The following is a 15,463-nucleotide window of genomic DNA, read 5'->3' on the forward strand; positions in this document are numbered from 1 at the left end:
CTGGGCGAGAGCTGGCGCTTTGGCATGGTGGGGGTCAGATCAACATATGGAGTGAATTCTGAACTGGCCACATATGGAGCGTGTCTTGAGTGTACAGGGTTTCATGAGGTCAGATCACTCTCAGAGTTACAGACCTGTTATGGTCATTCAGGGCTGTGTGTGTGTGACACACACACACACACACACACGTGCGTGCGTGCGTGCGTGCGTGCGTGCGTCCGCATGCAGCAGGGCATCCAGGTCACATGGTGTTACTGTTCCTCCTAGATCTGACACAGAGACAATGAGGAACCATACGTCCAGCACGTGAACCCAACACAGAGTGGTTCAGTGGAAGTGGTCTGGAAGGTGTGAAGGTGTGTCAGTGTGTTAGAGGACACTTTGTAGAAGGACAGAGTGCCAGCAGAGCAGTCCACGTACACTGCTACTCTGTTGGAGCGACGGAGACCGAGGACAGAGTCAGAGCGACGGACAGAGAGTTCAGTCTCCTTCCCATTGTGACGGACAGAGTAACTGTTCTCATCATCATCACATTCCAGACTCCAGGACATCTTATTGAATCCTAACCTACAGTCATCACCGCCTCCTCTCCTCTTGATTTCTCTGGTTGTCCCTGATATACTAACATATCCACTCCACTCTACCTCAGAGTAACAACGTCCAGTCAGAGTCTCTCTACACAGAACCTGATCCCAGTAGGTAAATCTGTCTGGGTGATCTGGATAGTGCTGATCATCTTCCACACATGTCACCTTCCTGTAGTTCTCAGACAGAGAGAGGTTTCCGTTTGCTGTGTTTGGATCCAGTGTGAGTTCACACACATCTGATGAGAGAACAACACACAACACAACACCACTTTACAATCACATACAACTTCATAATAATATACAGAATTGAACGTATTAACCACTATGAGCACTGCTTCAAATCGTATTGACAAGCTCACAATGCATTGCGGTGCGTTGTGAGCTTGTAGATCTGCCATTTTCTGTATGATGTTCAGGTGCTGTATAATTACCTTGAATATAGTTAATCTAGTTAATAATAACAACAACAACAACAACAATAATAATAAGATCTACAAGTTCATGCAGGACACATGCACGCACGCACACACGCGCGCGCGTGTGTGTGTGTGTGTTCACGTGTGCACACACACACACACACACACACACACACACACACACACACACGTGCACACAGGGGCTCAGGGGTAGAGTGGCCGGATGGCAACCGCAATGTTCCTAGTTTGAACCCTCAAAGTTGGTGTCAAAGTGTCCTTGAGCAAGACTCTGAACCCAAATTGCTCCAGATGTGCAGGTTGGTGCCTTGCATGGTTTCCTAATCCTCAACCATTGGTGTGTATGAATGTGTGTATGAATGGGTGAATGTAATGCACAATCTATGTAAAGGTGTGTGAATGGGTGAATGTGATGCACAATCTATGTAAAGGTGTGTGCATGTGTGTGTGAATGGGTGAATGTAACGCACAATCTATGTAAAGGTGTGTGAATGGGTGAAGGCAATGCACAATCTATGCAAAGGTGTATGAATGAGTGTGAATGTAATGCACAATCTAACTACAAATGTGCCGTGTGTGTGTGTGTGTGTGTGTGTGTGTGTGTGTGTGTGTGTGTGTGTGTGTGTGTGTGTGTGTGTGTGTGTGTGTGTGTGTGTGTGTGCGCGCGCGTGTGTGTGCGTGCGGTTGTAATGCACGTAACTCAAGAACCGTTTGACCCACCGACTTCAAATTCGACACACGCGTTCCACACCCCCACAGGGAGTGACCAGCCTTTAGTCTGTGGGACACACCGTTGTCCAGAAACACCACAAAAGGCTCTGGTCAGGCTCTCCCCTCACCTGTGTAATTTCCAGCCTCTGCCTCAACCAATTGATTGCCATGGCAACCCCACACCTGACAATTGATTACTTAACCAGTCAGTTTGCACTCTTCTGGCACAGGCAGACAGACAGAGGCAGACAGACAGATACAGAGATATACAGTATGGGCACAAAAGGGACACAGACAGATAGTTAAAACGGGTGCTATGACAAGTTGACAGCGGGTAATATTAATAGAGATGTCCCGATACTGTATCGGAAAAGTATCGGATCGGCCCTAATTTGGTCATATCAGGTCATATCGGTATCGGCAAATATGCTAGTGTCACCACAGATCCGACACAGGGGTAAGGGTTGACACTATAGGTAAATAAAATGTTGGGGCATGTGGAGTTTGCTTTGGAGTTGCCCTAACTGCAAGTGCAAGTGTTGTGTTTATAGCAGACTCCTCAGTCTGCTATAAACAAACACGAGATACAATAGCTATAGATAGCTATAAACACTATTCCCAGACGGTGGACTTCAAAACAAAAGATTTCAACAAACACACGCACGCACGCACACACACACACACAGATACATCTATAAAAACATTTAATAATAGTGAATTTGTAATAGTTTGTCTCTATATTTCTGGGGACTTTCTGCCTTTATTCAATAGTACAACTGACAGAGACAGGAAACAGGGGGTGAGTTGGGGAGTGACATGCAGTGAAGCCGTCACCAGGATTAGGAATTGAACCCCAGACCTGTCAGGAATCAGAGCCCATGTGGTACGTGTCTTTACCACTCGGCTATCAGTGCCCCGACAGGAAGCTATTGATGGACATAGTCAAAATAAAAGCCTCAGATAGTCTGTGTTTTAACTCATATCTTTGCTTCTGGGGGGTCCCTGGAACAACATATTTCCAGCTGGGGGTTGGGGGCCAAATACATATATTTCTGGGGGTCCTTGACATGAAGATGTTTGAGAACGACTGACAGAAACATGGGTTTTTCAGAAAACTGTCAGGATTTAGAAGGCATTTGTAGAATCATCCTCAGGTCTAAACGGGTTAATGTGGAACTCAGAAGGCTGTTTGTCTCGGGACGCTGTGGGTGCTGGCGGCGTGTTTCCTCCTCTGCGTCATCAGTGCCCATACCCGAAGGCGTGGTTGGCGAAAGGGCCTTTCTGTGTGGAGTTTGCATGTTCTCCCCGTGTCCCCTAGGGTAGGTACCCTCACAAAAAACATGCAGTAATCCTGGTCACTAAACTGCCTCCCCCTGGCCAGCCGGGGCGCCTGATGGAGGGGAAAGGAACTGGTTGGAATAACGTGTTCCTTCCACGCGCTACATCCAACCAGGGAAACTCCCCCTGTCAGGTGTAAAGGAGCAACTTGGACACTCAGGCATGAAGGAAGCATGAGTTCAAGTCCGTTGCTCTCCCCTTGTCCCCCATATATGGGGACTAGGTTGGTGGAGGGTGTGTAGAGCCCAGGATCACATAAGATGAAAAACGGGTGAAAAATGGGTTACAAAATGGGATAAAAAATATATTTAAAAGAAGGCTGTTTGTTTTAAAGCAATAGATGTACCATAATTGCAATTATAGTAATTCACCCAGTATTTGATTGCTTATATTATGTTTAGATGGATCTCTTTAAGAGTATTGTACCTCCTAAGGTAAATAAACCAGTGGTTGTACTGATCAACTATATTCATAAAAAGTCCAAAGACGGTGAAAGTAGCCGATATACAAGCTCTCAATGCGTCATGATGCAACACGTTGTGAGCTTGTAAATTGGCTTTGTGTCTATCCGTCGTAGGTCTTAGGGGTGGCTGTAGCGGAGGCTTTCACCTAGAGCTCCATAATATGAGGATGACAGCGACATCCAGCACTGACATCAGGCTAATGTAGAAACCTCATATATGGGGATACACGTTTGGCATCGTCATCATGACACGCACACAGTAAGAACCTTATATAAGTACAATCCGAAAAGTTTAGGGTAGATAGCAGCATTTGCTACGCTCCTTGCGAGAGACTCCGTCACCTTCCGTACGACAGGATATCTGGCCTTACAACTGGCTTGGGAAGTTTCAGCATCCCGGTAATGTTCTAATCGGACACCACTGCGGCAGGGCCTATCCCAGACAACCAGCACTAGTTTGAGTTAATTTTATATGGTCCTCTTAAGTGGTTGAGACTCTTAAATAAATGTCTCACTAATAGTTAACGTACCTTTAACTATTTAATTCCACATCAACAGTTGTTTAATTAGAAAGAGGCTGTCTTTAACTAAATCACTTCTGTTTGGTGTGCTCTTACAGGCCAGAGAGTTTACATTCAGAGAGGAAGTGCTGAAAGCTTTGAGACGCACAGTAGGTACTTAGGCCCTCAGTTATCAACGCGGCGTAAGCAAAAATATGGGTGCACGTCGGAAATTACCACAATTTTCGGCATTCATCATTTCCGCAAAACCTTGAACTTGAACGTGAGCCAGGACAAAAATAACGTCAGGTCACACGAGACTGGTTTAGGCTGCATATTCATATAATTGACAGTTGAAAGCCCAGCCACTGTACTAGCGAGGTAATCTAAATAGATTGTCATAAACGTGCATGGTCACGGTGTCATGGACGGACCACAGTGATAGAGACAGACAGACAGGGCATAGGAGAGGAGGAGATGCACCTATTTGCAAAACAGCAGCGTGTGTGTGCGCCAATTTGTTATTTAATTCATGGTTCACAGGTTCAGGTTTTCGTTCACTAATACATCTTGTTGTATATTTGCGTTATTTAATTCATGCAGGTGTTCGTTCTTTATTTATTTAAGATACAACACACCAGTTGGGCTTGCAAGTTGCATGTGCGTGCGTCTGTGTGTGTGTGTGTGTGTGTGTGTGTGTGTGTGTGTATGAGAGAGGGGGGGGGGGGGGGTGAGGTGGGCAGCAAGGCAAGCGGGGGAAACCTTTTTATTTATTTTTCCATCATGTAACCATGGTATCCATGAGTTGTTCAGTCGTATTGCATTTGTGCATGTCGCAAAAACGAGGGCGAGGCTTCATTTCATAGGGCGTGCCAGATTGTTTTCAGCTGTCACATTTATCACTGCTAGAAATTAAGGTAGGATCAGCTGTTTGTGATCACTTTATAAATGCTGTGGCGACGTGAGTGTACTACAAAACCGACGCTCAAATTTGGGGCAGATTTTACACTCAATTGATAAATGAGGGACTCAGGCCCTCATTGTTGTATATTAAATTATTAAAGTATTTTTAATTTAATATACAACAAGATATATTAGTGAACGAAAACCTGAACCTGTGAACCATGAATTAAATAACAAATAGGCACACACACGCAGCGCTGCTGTTTTGCATAGGTGCTCCTCCTGTCCTGTCCTGTCTGTCTGTCTCTATCACTGTGGTCCGTCCGTGACACCGTGACCAACTGACCATGCACGTTCGACAGTCTATTTAGATTGCCTCGCAGTCGCTGCAGTGGCTGGGCTGTCAACTGTCAATATATGAATATGCAGCCAAAACCGTAGCCTCATGTGGCTGGCACTGGTGGTGGTGGTGGGCTGGCTGGGTAGCCTACCTATCTCCGATGAGGTTCCCACTTGCGCTGGGAGGCATACTATCATCCGACAGAGCATTGCTCCGAGGTGCGCTGCGGGTCGGGAGAGGGTTGCGGTTAGGTTTAGGTGTCTGCCCCGGGGGAGGTTAGGGTTAGGGTGAGGGAGGAGGTAGGTTGTCGTTCGGACCAATGCTCCGTCGGATGAAAGTACTGCACTCACTTGCGCTGGCACGGTACATTTGGCATTCGAGCGACGCGTCTGGTTTATTAAACGAGGAGGAGATTGCACATACCGTAACTACAGAAAGACATCGGCCTGCTGTAGATTAGGCTACAGTAGGCTACCCACGTTGGGACTCTCCACAGCTGCAGCACTGCACTATACTCTCCAACGTCCCGTCATGGAAATATTTCAGCACAGACAGCCCAAATCCTTGCATGTATGTGCTCATGCAAAACACTGTTTAAATGGCTTAAGCATCTAACTTGCAACATTGTTTTTAATTGCGCGATTTTATCTTCAATTAATTTCATATGACACATGTGTTTAGATGCCTGTGACAGCCTCTCAGCTGGTCAAACAATGCTGCTCCGCTGTTCTACGACAGAAAAACAGGTGAGGACAAAGCGTACGACAGCTCCCGACCAGACGTGATTTTTGTCTTGGCACAAGTTCAATTTCAAGCTTCGGCGGAAATGGTGTGCACCCATATTTTGGCGTACGCACGGTTGATAAATGAGGGCCATAGTGTATAATTCTAGAATCCTATGTGGACACCATAGGTAGGCAGAGTTCACTTATACATTGTGTTTAGTAATAAACCCCAGGAAATATAATGCATGTTTTGGTTAATATAAACACATTACAGTTATGTTAAGTGAAAGTGACATGCTGTATAATATGAGCTGTTCATACATAGCAGGATGTTGTGCTTCTTTGATTTCATGAATACAACAGAATAAACACTTACACTTCCTCACACCTGGTCTCAGCCTGCACTCTCCACTGTGGTCACTGTGGGTGAAGGAGAGACAAAGATAAGATAATAGAAACAAGAATGATAGATAATGCATTATGTCATTAAACATTAAATGCTACTATACAGCACCCTGTACCAACCCCTGTTAAGCATTATACTTTAGCTGTTGAAAAATAGCAGATCTACAAGCTCTAGCGTGGCTACGAGCTGGCAGATCTGCTATTTTTGAAAATTGTGAAGATTTTTATTCCGGATTTGGAATATAGGCCTATATTGTTTCAGAACAAACGTTTTTAACTAGCTTTAGCTTCTGGGGGGGGGGGGGGGGGGGTCCTTGGAACAACATATTTTCAGATGGGGGTCGGTGGCCAAATACATATCATTTTTGGGGTCCTTGACATGAAATAGTTTGAGAACCACTGACATAGAAACAGGGTTTTTCTGAAAACTATGAAAACTAGAATCTAGTGTCAGGTCTAAATGGGTTAAACAACAACTAGGCACATTTACTCTGACTGACATCAAGTCTGTCCATACCTGAGAGTCTGCAGTTGTCCAGCAGAGGGCAGCGTCTCTTGGTCTCCTGGGTGATTGTAGCTCAAGTCCAACACTTTCAGGTGGGAGTTGGATCTCAGAGCTGAGACCAGATAAGAACAACCTTCCTTTGAGACCATGCAGCCTAACAACCTACACACACGCATGCACGCATGCACGCATGCACGCATGCACGCACGCACGCACGCACGCACACACACACACACACACACACACACACACACACACACACACACACACACACACACACACACACACACACACACACATACACAGGGGGCCAGGATTAAAGGGATATTTCACCTTCAAACATGTTTGGAGTCATTTTAACATAATGAGGAAAGCACCTCAATCAGCGTCAGCAGGCGACGCATTCAAGTGCAATCGCTGCCAGAGAGACTTTCACTCGCAAATTGGACTGCACAGCCACACAAAGCACTGCTCCCTCAGCACCACCTGATCTAATGCAAGTGCACTTGTGTCATGGTCTCTCAAGACTGACGACCGCTACTATAGGGAAAGAGCGAGGTGACGAGAGTGTTAACATTCGGGGACAACTCCGCCACCATCTTGTTTGTTAACGTCACTCAGAGCAAGCAGTGAACGCACTGAACTCAGGCAGTGTACATGATCTTCCATCAATATACTATCTTCGTTTAGCAAAAAACTACAACTTGGACTGTTTATCTTCCATCTCTCTACTATCTTTGACGTCACTGTTTAGATATGGTACGCCATACGCCAGTCCAGCGTTGTGTCGGATGCAATGCAAAGTGGAAGCAAAACCAAGGACATGAGATGTCGGAGTTATCAAAGAAACATCGTATCGTAATGGCTAATAATCATTTTCAGACAGGTAAGTTAGAATCCAAACGTTAACGCTACACGCTGTTGTTTACATATTACATGGTTCTAGCCTTTGTTTACACGACAAGGCTACTGGACTAGCCTAGCTTTGCTCATGAGACATCTCATGTCCCGTTTACTTAGACTCCTCCTTGAATAATAAGTCCATGATAATAATCAATAATCAAGATAACTCTCTCTCTCTCTCTCTCGAAAGCAATTGAAATTGAATGGAGTGAACTTGCTGGGTGTTGAAAAGCCGGTCGTTAGGCTACTTTTTGTTTTTGCAGGCCGCTGGGCGAGTGGGCGGGTGGTTGATTAATATATTTTTGGGGGGAAGGTTGGTGCGGGCTGGCTCCTGTGGCGGGACGGGACAGGAGAAAAATGCATAACCCCTGAATCTGGATAGGCTAGGGGATACATTAATTCACATCAGGTGAAAATTACAGTATGGTTATGTTTTTAAATGTTGAGACAGAGCTGTTAACTCTCATGCAATAAGTGTGAGAGAAAAAAAACATTTAATATTTAATTATATGTTGTACTAAATTGAATTAATACCCTTTGTTTAGCGGTTTTCTTTTTTTTTTCACTAAATCAATGGTTTTATGTGCATGACTCGCCAGGATTCTGGATGGCTTGATTATAGGCTTAAAATAATTGATATAAATATTTTTCTGTAAATCTCTATGGGAAAAATGAATGTGGAACCACAACGCCCACTGCTATGCCCTATAGGCTGCTATAGTAGGCTATTATATCCCCCACATCATCAACAACATATAGATTTTAACATTAATTCATGTTCTTTGTTCTACACATCCAAAAAGTTAGCTTCCGGGTTAATTCGACCTTGGGACTTTTTGAAACATGTTTGTGTCACTGCATTGCTTATTTCTAACCTAACATGTTATCATATACAAATAATAAGGGAAAATTAAGGAATGTGTGCATGGCAAATCTGCAAAAGAATGCTTAGCCTACCACTAGCTTTCTTAATATTTGTGTTCATAAACACAATCACATACATGTGATTGTGTTGTACTGTATGTATGTAATGTATATATACATGTAATGTATATATACATTTGTTCCAATCCAACTCCATTTGGAAACGTTGTGACGGCTGTTGAAAATTGGGGTACCATTAACAACCAATATAAGGCAAACATTTCCAAATTTTATTATACTTTAAGTAGCATGTGACGTGTCAAACTAGGGGGTTTTCTTGATGCGGAATCCATTGCAAGCATTAGTTTTGCACAGAAAACATGACAAATGTGATGAGGTCAGCACATTTGGGCACATTTTGGGCAAGTGGCTATGGCTATGTTCGTGCAAAACTAATGTTTGGAATTGATTCAGCATCATGAAAACCCCCTAATTTGACATGTCACATGGTACTTAAAGCATAATGGAATGTTGGGAATTTTGCCTTATATTGGTTGGTACCCCAACTTTCAGCAGCTGTCACAAAGTTTCCCAAGGGAGTTGTGTTGGAACATAGGTATAGGTTATAGTAGACACCTTTATGAACACATTTGTGAAGAAAGCTAGTGGTAAGCATTTTTTTGCAGATTTGCCACACATTTCACTACTTTTCTCTAACTAAAAGGAGTAGCTCTGTAATTCAAACCAGGTGTGGTTGGAGGAACATGCAGCTATGGGAATCACACAGGTGAATGAAATCAAGAATGATATATTCATAAGTTCTTGCTTATGTCAAGTACAAGGAAGTATGTTTGCATTTGACAGGAAGTAATCAAAATATGCCTATATTAGGGAATTATGGATGCATGTAATTTACATAAAAGGTTAAGGCATACTAACCTGAGTGTCTCCAGTGTACAGTTTGGACTCGCCAGTCCAACACAAAGCTTCTTTATTCCTAAATCCTGCAAATTGTTATAAGTCAAGTCCAATTCTAGAAGACTAGAGCTGGAGGTGAGAACCGACGATAAATCCTCACAGCATCTCTCGGAGAGGTTGCAGCCACTCAGCCTAAAGAAAAAACATTGTTCTAAAATTAGATTTTATTTTTATTTTCTTTCGTATAAAATAATTTAAGAAAGATTATATATATATATATATATATATATATATATATATATATATATATTGTTGTTAGTTCTCTATGGGAAAAATGAATGTGGAAACACAACGCCCACTGCTATGCCCTATAGGTTGCTATAGTAGGCTATGATATCCCCCAGATCATCAACAACATATAGATTTTAAGATTAATTCATGTTCTTTGATCTACACATCCAAAAAGTTAGCTTCCGGGTTAATTCGACCTTGGGACTTTTTGAAACATGTTTGTGTCACTGCATTGCTTATTTCTAACCTAACATGTTATCATATACAAATAATAAGGGAAACTTAAGGAATGTGTGGCAAATCTGCAAAAAAATGCTTAGCCTACCACTAGCTTTCTTAATATTTGTGTTATTAAAGGTGCATGTCTACAATCACATATACATTTGTTCCAATCCAACTCCACGCACGCACGCACACACACACACACACACACACACACACACACACTTGAATGGTTTGTAGACGAGACTGGATCATAAAGACCAAGGGCAATTCTCAAGGATGAACTTCCCTCATCTCTCCTCAAGCTCAAATGTGACCGCTTCTGACCGAGGCTAAGTCATTGATTTTTTTTTGTCATATGAAAGCAGGGAATCATAGCTTCAAATTGACAGTTTGACCCACCAGTTTTTGAGATATGGCATAAGTAATGTCTAGCAGAAAACAGCGAAAACAGGCTTGCAAGGTTCACTTCTGTGGTCTCTAACATTACACCTAGCTACATGTTGAAGCATTTATTTGATTTTTGCATTTCGATTTCACCATTTATTTGAGACAATCTCTAGTCTAGTATGTGAAGAGTTTGCCTGTGCTATTATCCATTTTGGATACAAATAAATGAATGAATGAATGAATGAATTAATTAATTAATAAAGTTTTTCTCATCTTCTAACCCTAACCCTAACCCATTGACTGTCTCTGTATCAAAAAGAGTCACAAATAACCATTCAGGTCCCCAGAATATGATCGTATACCTTAAACTTAGCAATTATTTGTGCTACAATATTACTAGTTTCATATTTATTATAGTAGGTCATTTGGCTCTGTTGGGCCCTCAGGTGACAGAGGGGTACAGCAACTGTTCATATGTATTATAGTAGGTTATTGGGCTCTGTTGGGCCCTCAGGTGACAGAGGGGTAGAGTAACTGTTCATATTTATTATAGTAGGTTATTGGGCTCTGTTGGGCCCTCAGGTGACAGAGGGTTACAGTAACTGTTCATATTTATTATAGTAGGTTATTGGGCTCTGTTGGGCCCTCAGGTGACAGAGGGGTACAGTAACTGTTCACCATCACAGAGTCATGGGGTTTTAATCCATTGTGGTTCATACAGCTTACTCAGCATCTACACAAACACAGCTGTGCATGCTTGGGGGAGGGAAGCGGACATTGTCACTGTGCTAGTCACTGGCACGTAAGGTGACAGCAGTCGTACAGATACATAAATGTGTTTGGAGGATTAAGTAGTACGAATGCATGACTTGTGAGGGGGAACACGCACGCACGCACGCACACACACACGCACGTACGTACGTACGTACGTACGTATGTGTATGTATGTATAAGCAAGTACCAGGCTCGGTTCTACTTCGTTCTACTGCTAAGAAGTAATCATCTTCGCAAAGTATAAATTAATCAGGGCATGTGTGGTTACGCCAGGATAATTGTCAGGCATACAAACCTGAGGGTCTCCAGTTTACAGTGTGGACTCCTCAGTCCAAGACACAGATGTTTTATGCCCAAATCCTGCAGATCGTTGTTGCTCATGTCCAATTCTATTAGACTGCAGTTGGAGCTGATAATTGATGCTAACTCCACACAGCATCGCTCTGAGAGGTTACAGCTACTCAGCCTGAAAAAGGAGCAGTGATAAAAATCTGTTTGTATTCTCTTTTTTCTTTTCCTGTAAAATCAATATCACATTATTTATTAAAGAAAGATGAAAGATAAACAGCATTAACGTTATTATATTAGTATTATTTCCTATAGAACTGTGACATCATATTTTAAGTGTATTCAGTCAACCTACAGAGCTCTGTTGGAGGCTTTGACCACTGGCAGCAGCCTCAGAAGAGTCTCTTCTGAAGAACCGTATTTCTTCAGGTCAAACACGTCCAGCTCCTTTCCTGATGACAGCAACATGAAGGCCAGAGCTGACCACTGAGCAGGAGAGACAGTGGACAGACTCCCTGAGGTCAGGTACTGTTGGATCTCCTCCTCTAGAGAATGATCACCCAACTCATTCAGACAGTGGAACAGATTGATTGTTCTCTCTGGAGAGTGATTCTTCCTGATTTTCTTCTTGATGTACAGGACCGTTTTCTGATTGGCCTGTGACCTATTTCCTGTATGTTCCAGCAGACTTTGTAAGAGAGTCTGATTGGTCTCCGACGAGAGGCCCAGCAGGAAACGGAGGAACAAGTCCAGGTGTCCATTTGGACTCTTTAAGGCCTGGTCTACAGCACTCTGGTAGAGGTAATTTAACTGTGGTTTCAACAGCTTTGACCACTTGGAGGTTGACAGTACATTGACGCCAGTGTTGGTGAATGTGTGAAAGACGTAAAGAGCAGCCAGAAACTCCTGGACGCTCAGATGGACAAAGCTGAACTCCTTGACCTTGTGCAACCCACGCACCTGTTTAAACGTCTGTGTGAACATGCCTGAACACACTGCTGCATCGTTGATATCAATGCCACACTCTTTCAGGTCTGCTTCATTGAAGATCAGCTTGCTTTTCTTCAGATGTTTATAAGCCAGTTTTCCCATTGCCAGAATGGCGTGCGTGTTCTTCTCTGGACTCCAGTCATACTTGGTCTCTTTCTGTTTGGACTGAACCAGCATGAAGTGGATGTACATCTCGGTCAGGGTATTTGGCAGCACTGTCCCTTTTATTAAAATGTCCTTCAGAACTACAGCAATGATCCAACAGAAGACTGGGATGTGACACATGAAGTGGAGGATTCGTGATGTCTTGATGTGTGAGATGATTTTATTTGCCATTTTCTCATCACTGATTCTCTTCTTGAAGTACTCCTCCTTCTGGTCGTCAGTGAACCCTCTCAACTCTGTCACCCTGTCAACATACATAGCAGGGATCTGATCGGCGGCTGCAGGTCGTGTGGTTATCCAGATGCGAGCATTGGGAAGCAGGTTTCCCTTGATGAGATTTGTCAGCAGCATGGCCACTGACATTTTCTTTTCTACGTCAGTGCAGATCTCCCTTTTCTGGAATAGATCGCGTAGAGGAGTACAAAACTCATCCAGCCCATCGAAGATGAACATAATGTTAGACCCTTTTCCGCTGCAAATATCTGCCTTGTTGATTTCGCCAAAATAACCATGAAGAAGTTCCATCAAGCTGTATTCCTTCTCATTCTGCTTGACATTCAGCTCTCGGAAAGTGAATGGGAACATGAAGAGGATATCCTGGTTGGCTTTGTCTTCTGCCCAGTCCTGAGCATACTTCTGAGTTAAGGCTGTTTTACCAGAGCCAGCCACTCCCTTCATCAACACTGTTTTGATTTTAGCTTCCCCGGGTAAAGGTTTAGTGATTTCTAGAGACTTGATTGATGTTTCTGGCCTGGATGTTTTTCTGGACATAGTTTCAATCTGGCTGACCTCATGTTCCTTGTTGACCTCTCCACTAGCTAACACTGTGACATTGACCTCTGTGAAGTCTTGGTTCAGAGGTGTTTCTTCTGGGTTTTCTTCAGGTCGTTTCCACTCAATCAGATACTCTCCCCTCTTCTTCAGAAAAGACTTGAGTAGTTGGGGAGTAAGGATTTCTAAATAACCAAAGAACAGAGGACACCAGTAAGTGCATGCTATGATAAATGTGGTCCTCAAATGAGTGGACTTGGTAATTATACTGTATTAATGGCTGTGCTGCTGTAGATGCTGAATCTTCCATTTGATGTCTTATTAATTATTATTTAAACTAGGCATAGAGCTGTCAATGTTTCTTGTTGAATTGATACAAAAAATGACATGTAATTGTATTTCTGTTCTGACACTTTGTTTATTATAGTGGCATAAAACCCTATATGTTATCAGGTTAAGAACATGGTAAAACAAGAACAAGAACATGGTAAAAACATGGCATGCTACAGAAGTATACAGTGATGTATTGTAAGCAACACAGCTGCAGCTAATTAAATAAATTGTGTGTGTGTGTGTGTGTGTGTGTGTGTGTGTGTGTGTGTGTGTGTGTGTGTGTGTGTGTGTGTGTGTGTGTGTGTGTGTGTGTGTGTGTGTGTGAGGGTGTGCGTGTGTGTGTGTGTGTGTGTGTGTGTGTGTGTGTGTGTGTGTGTGTGTGTGTGTGGAATTGGGCCAGTCTTTTTGCAACAGCTTGAGAACATTTTTGAGTCATGTAACCCAGGAAAAGTGTGGAAGACGTGCATGTGGAAACGTGAATCAGAATGTATGAGCAACAGATGGTAAAATCAGGCTTGGGTTTTCTTTCTGACATACATACCTCACAGGATCAACATCCAAAAGAGATCCGACTTACAGACATCTGGAGACAATGTCTTCAGCAAGATATTGATTACTCACAATGGCCGACAGACCATGGTCTTGTCATAGTTTGGTTCTCCTGTTCACAGTTTCCAGCAAGCCTGAGCAGAAAAGCTCCCAGGAAGTCAAAGTGTGGAGAGGAAGCTAATGATGAGAGCTCGGAAAGTCAAGAAAGAAGGACACAAAAGAATGTGGCCATGCCCGGGTGAGGCTTAAATAATCGGCTGATTGCTAATCAGAGCATGGCCACCACAGGTGATGTGTATTTAAGCTCCATTCATTCTTAACTCTGGGGGAGCCCGGGTTGGAACTGGGAACCTTGCGGTTCCCATCCAGTCACCCTACCCCTGAGCCACTGCTGCCCCGTATGGTCAGACTAAGACTGAAGAAGTCAAATAATGTATTTATTATGGCCTTAACAGGGATTTCAGCAGGGTAGACAGCAACAGGAAATAAGCTGTTTCTGAGCCTACTGGTACGGGAGTCATCCGGGCTGGGGTAATGCAAGGTCACACCCTAGCCCCCTTTCTCTTCATCATAGTCCTGCACTATGCACTCAAGAAGGCCATCAGTGGACAAGAGCAGGATCTTGGCTTCACTCTAAGGCGCCAGTCACACCTGGAAGACGGCCGTCTTATCAAAACTGTATCTGTTTTATCTGTCTTATCGCTTAAAGCATCAATTCCCCACAATGCTTTTCGGGATCTGGGCGGTGCGCTGAGAGACTGCAGAACAACACCCTATGACAACACCCCCCACGCTTCTCTACCGTGGAGTTACAGTAACGTTTTTCTGCTCAGCGACGGTGAATTGTGACACAAAAATATGTCTAGTACACAAAAGGGGGCTTTTTCACCCTAGCCCTGGTCCAATATAGCGATGATGTTTTTTCACTGCTGTGCGAGGGGTCCAACTTCACCGATAATAACTACTCCTCTAATCGCAGAAACAAGGCCTGTTTTGTGTTGATGAAAGTCTATTCTCCAAGTGGGGAAGCGTCTCTGTTCCTCATCTTCTCTCTAAAATGCACTATTTTTGTCATGAAATAAAATGCATCCAAG

General features: G+C 43.4%; 1 protein-coding gene across 1 annotated transcript; it reads right to left on the bottom strand.

The window, feature by feature from the left end:
• Positions 1 to 263: 263 nt before the first annotated feature.
• On the bottom strand, positions 264 to 14,890 carry LOC310875931 (NACHT, LRR and PYD domains-containing protein 3-like; the record flags this gene model as incomplete). The annotated part of the gene is made up of 7 exons (XM_083789365.1): positions 264 to 823; positions 6,378 to 6,421; positions 6,924 to 7,073; positions 9,618 to 9,788; positions 11,569 to 11,739; positions 11,917 to 13,634; positions 14,876 to 14,890. 7 exons carry the CDS (start codon positions 14,888 to 14,890, stop codon positions 264 to 266), a joined length of 2,829 nt encoding a protein of 942 aa, XP_083645491.1.
• Between the last annotated feature and the right edge of the window lie 573 nt (positions 14,891 to 15,463).

Source organism: Protomyctophum parallelum, assembly GCF_964188405.1.
Source record: "Protomyctophum parallelum genome assembly, chromosome: 18".
Taxonomy (NCBI): Eukaryota; Metazoa; Chordata; class Actinopteri; order Myctophiformes; family Myctophidae; genus Protomyctophum; species Protomyctophum parallelum.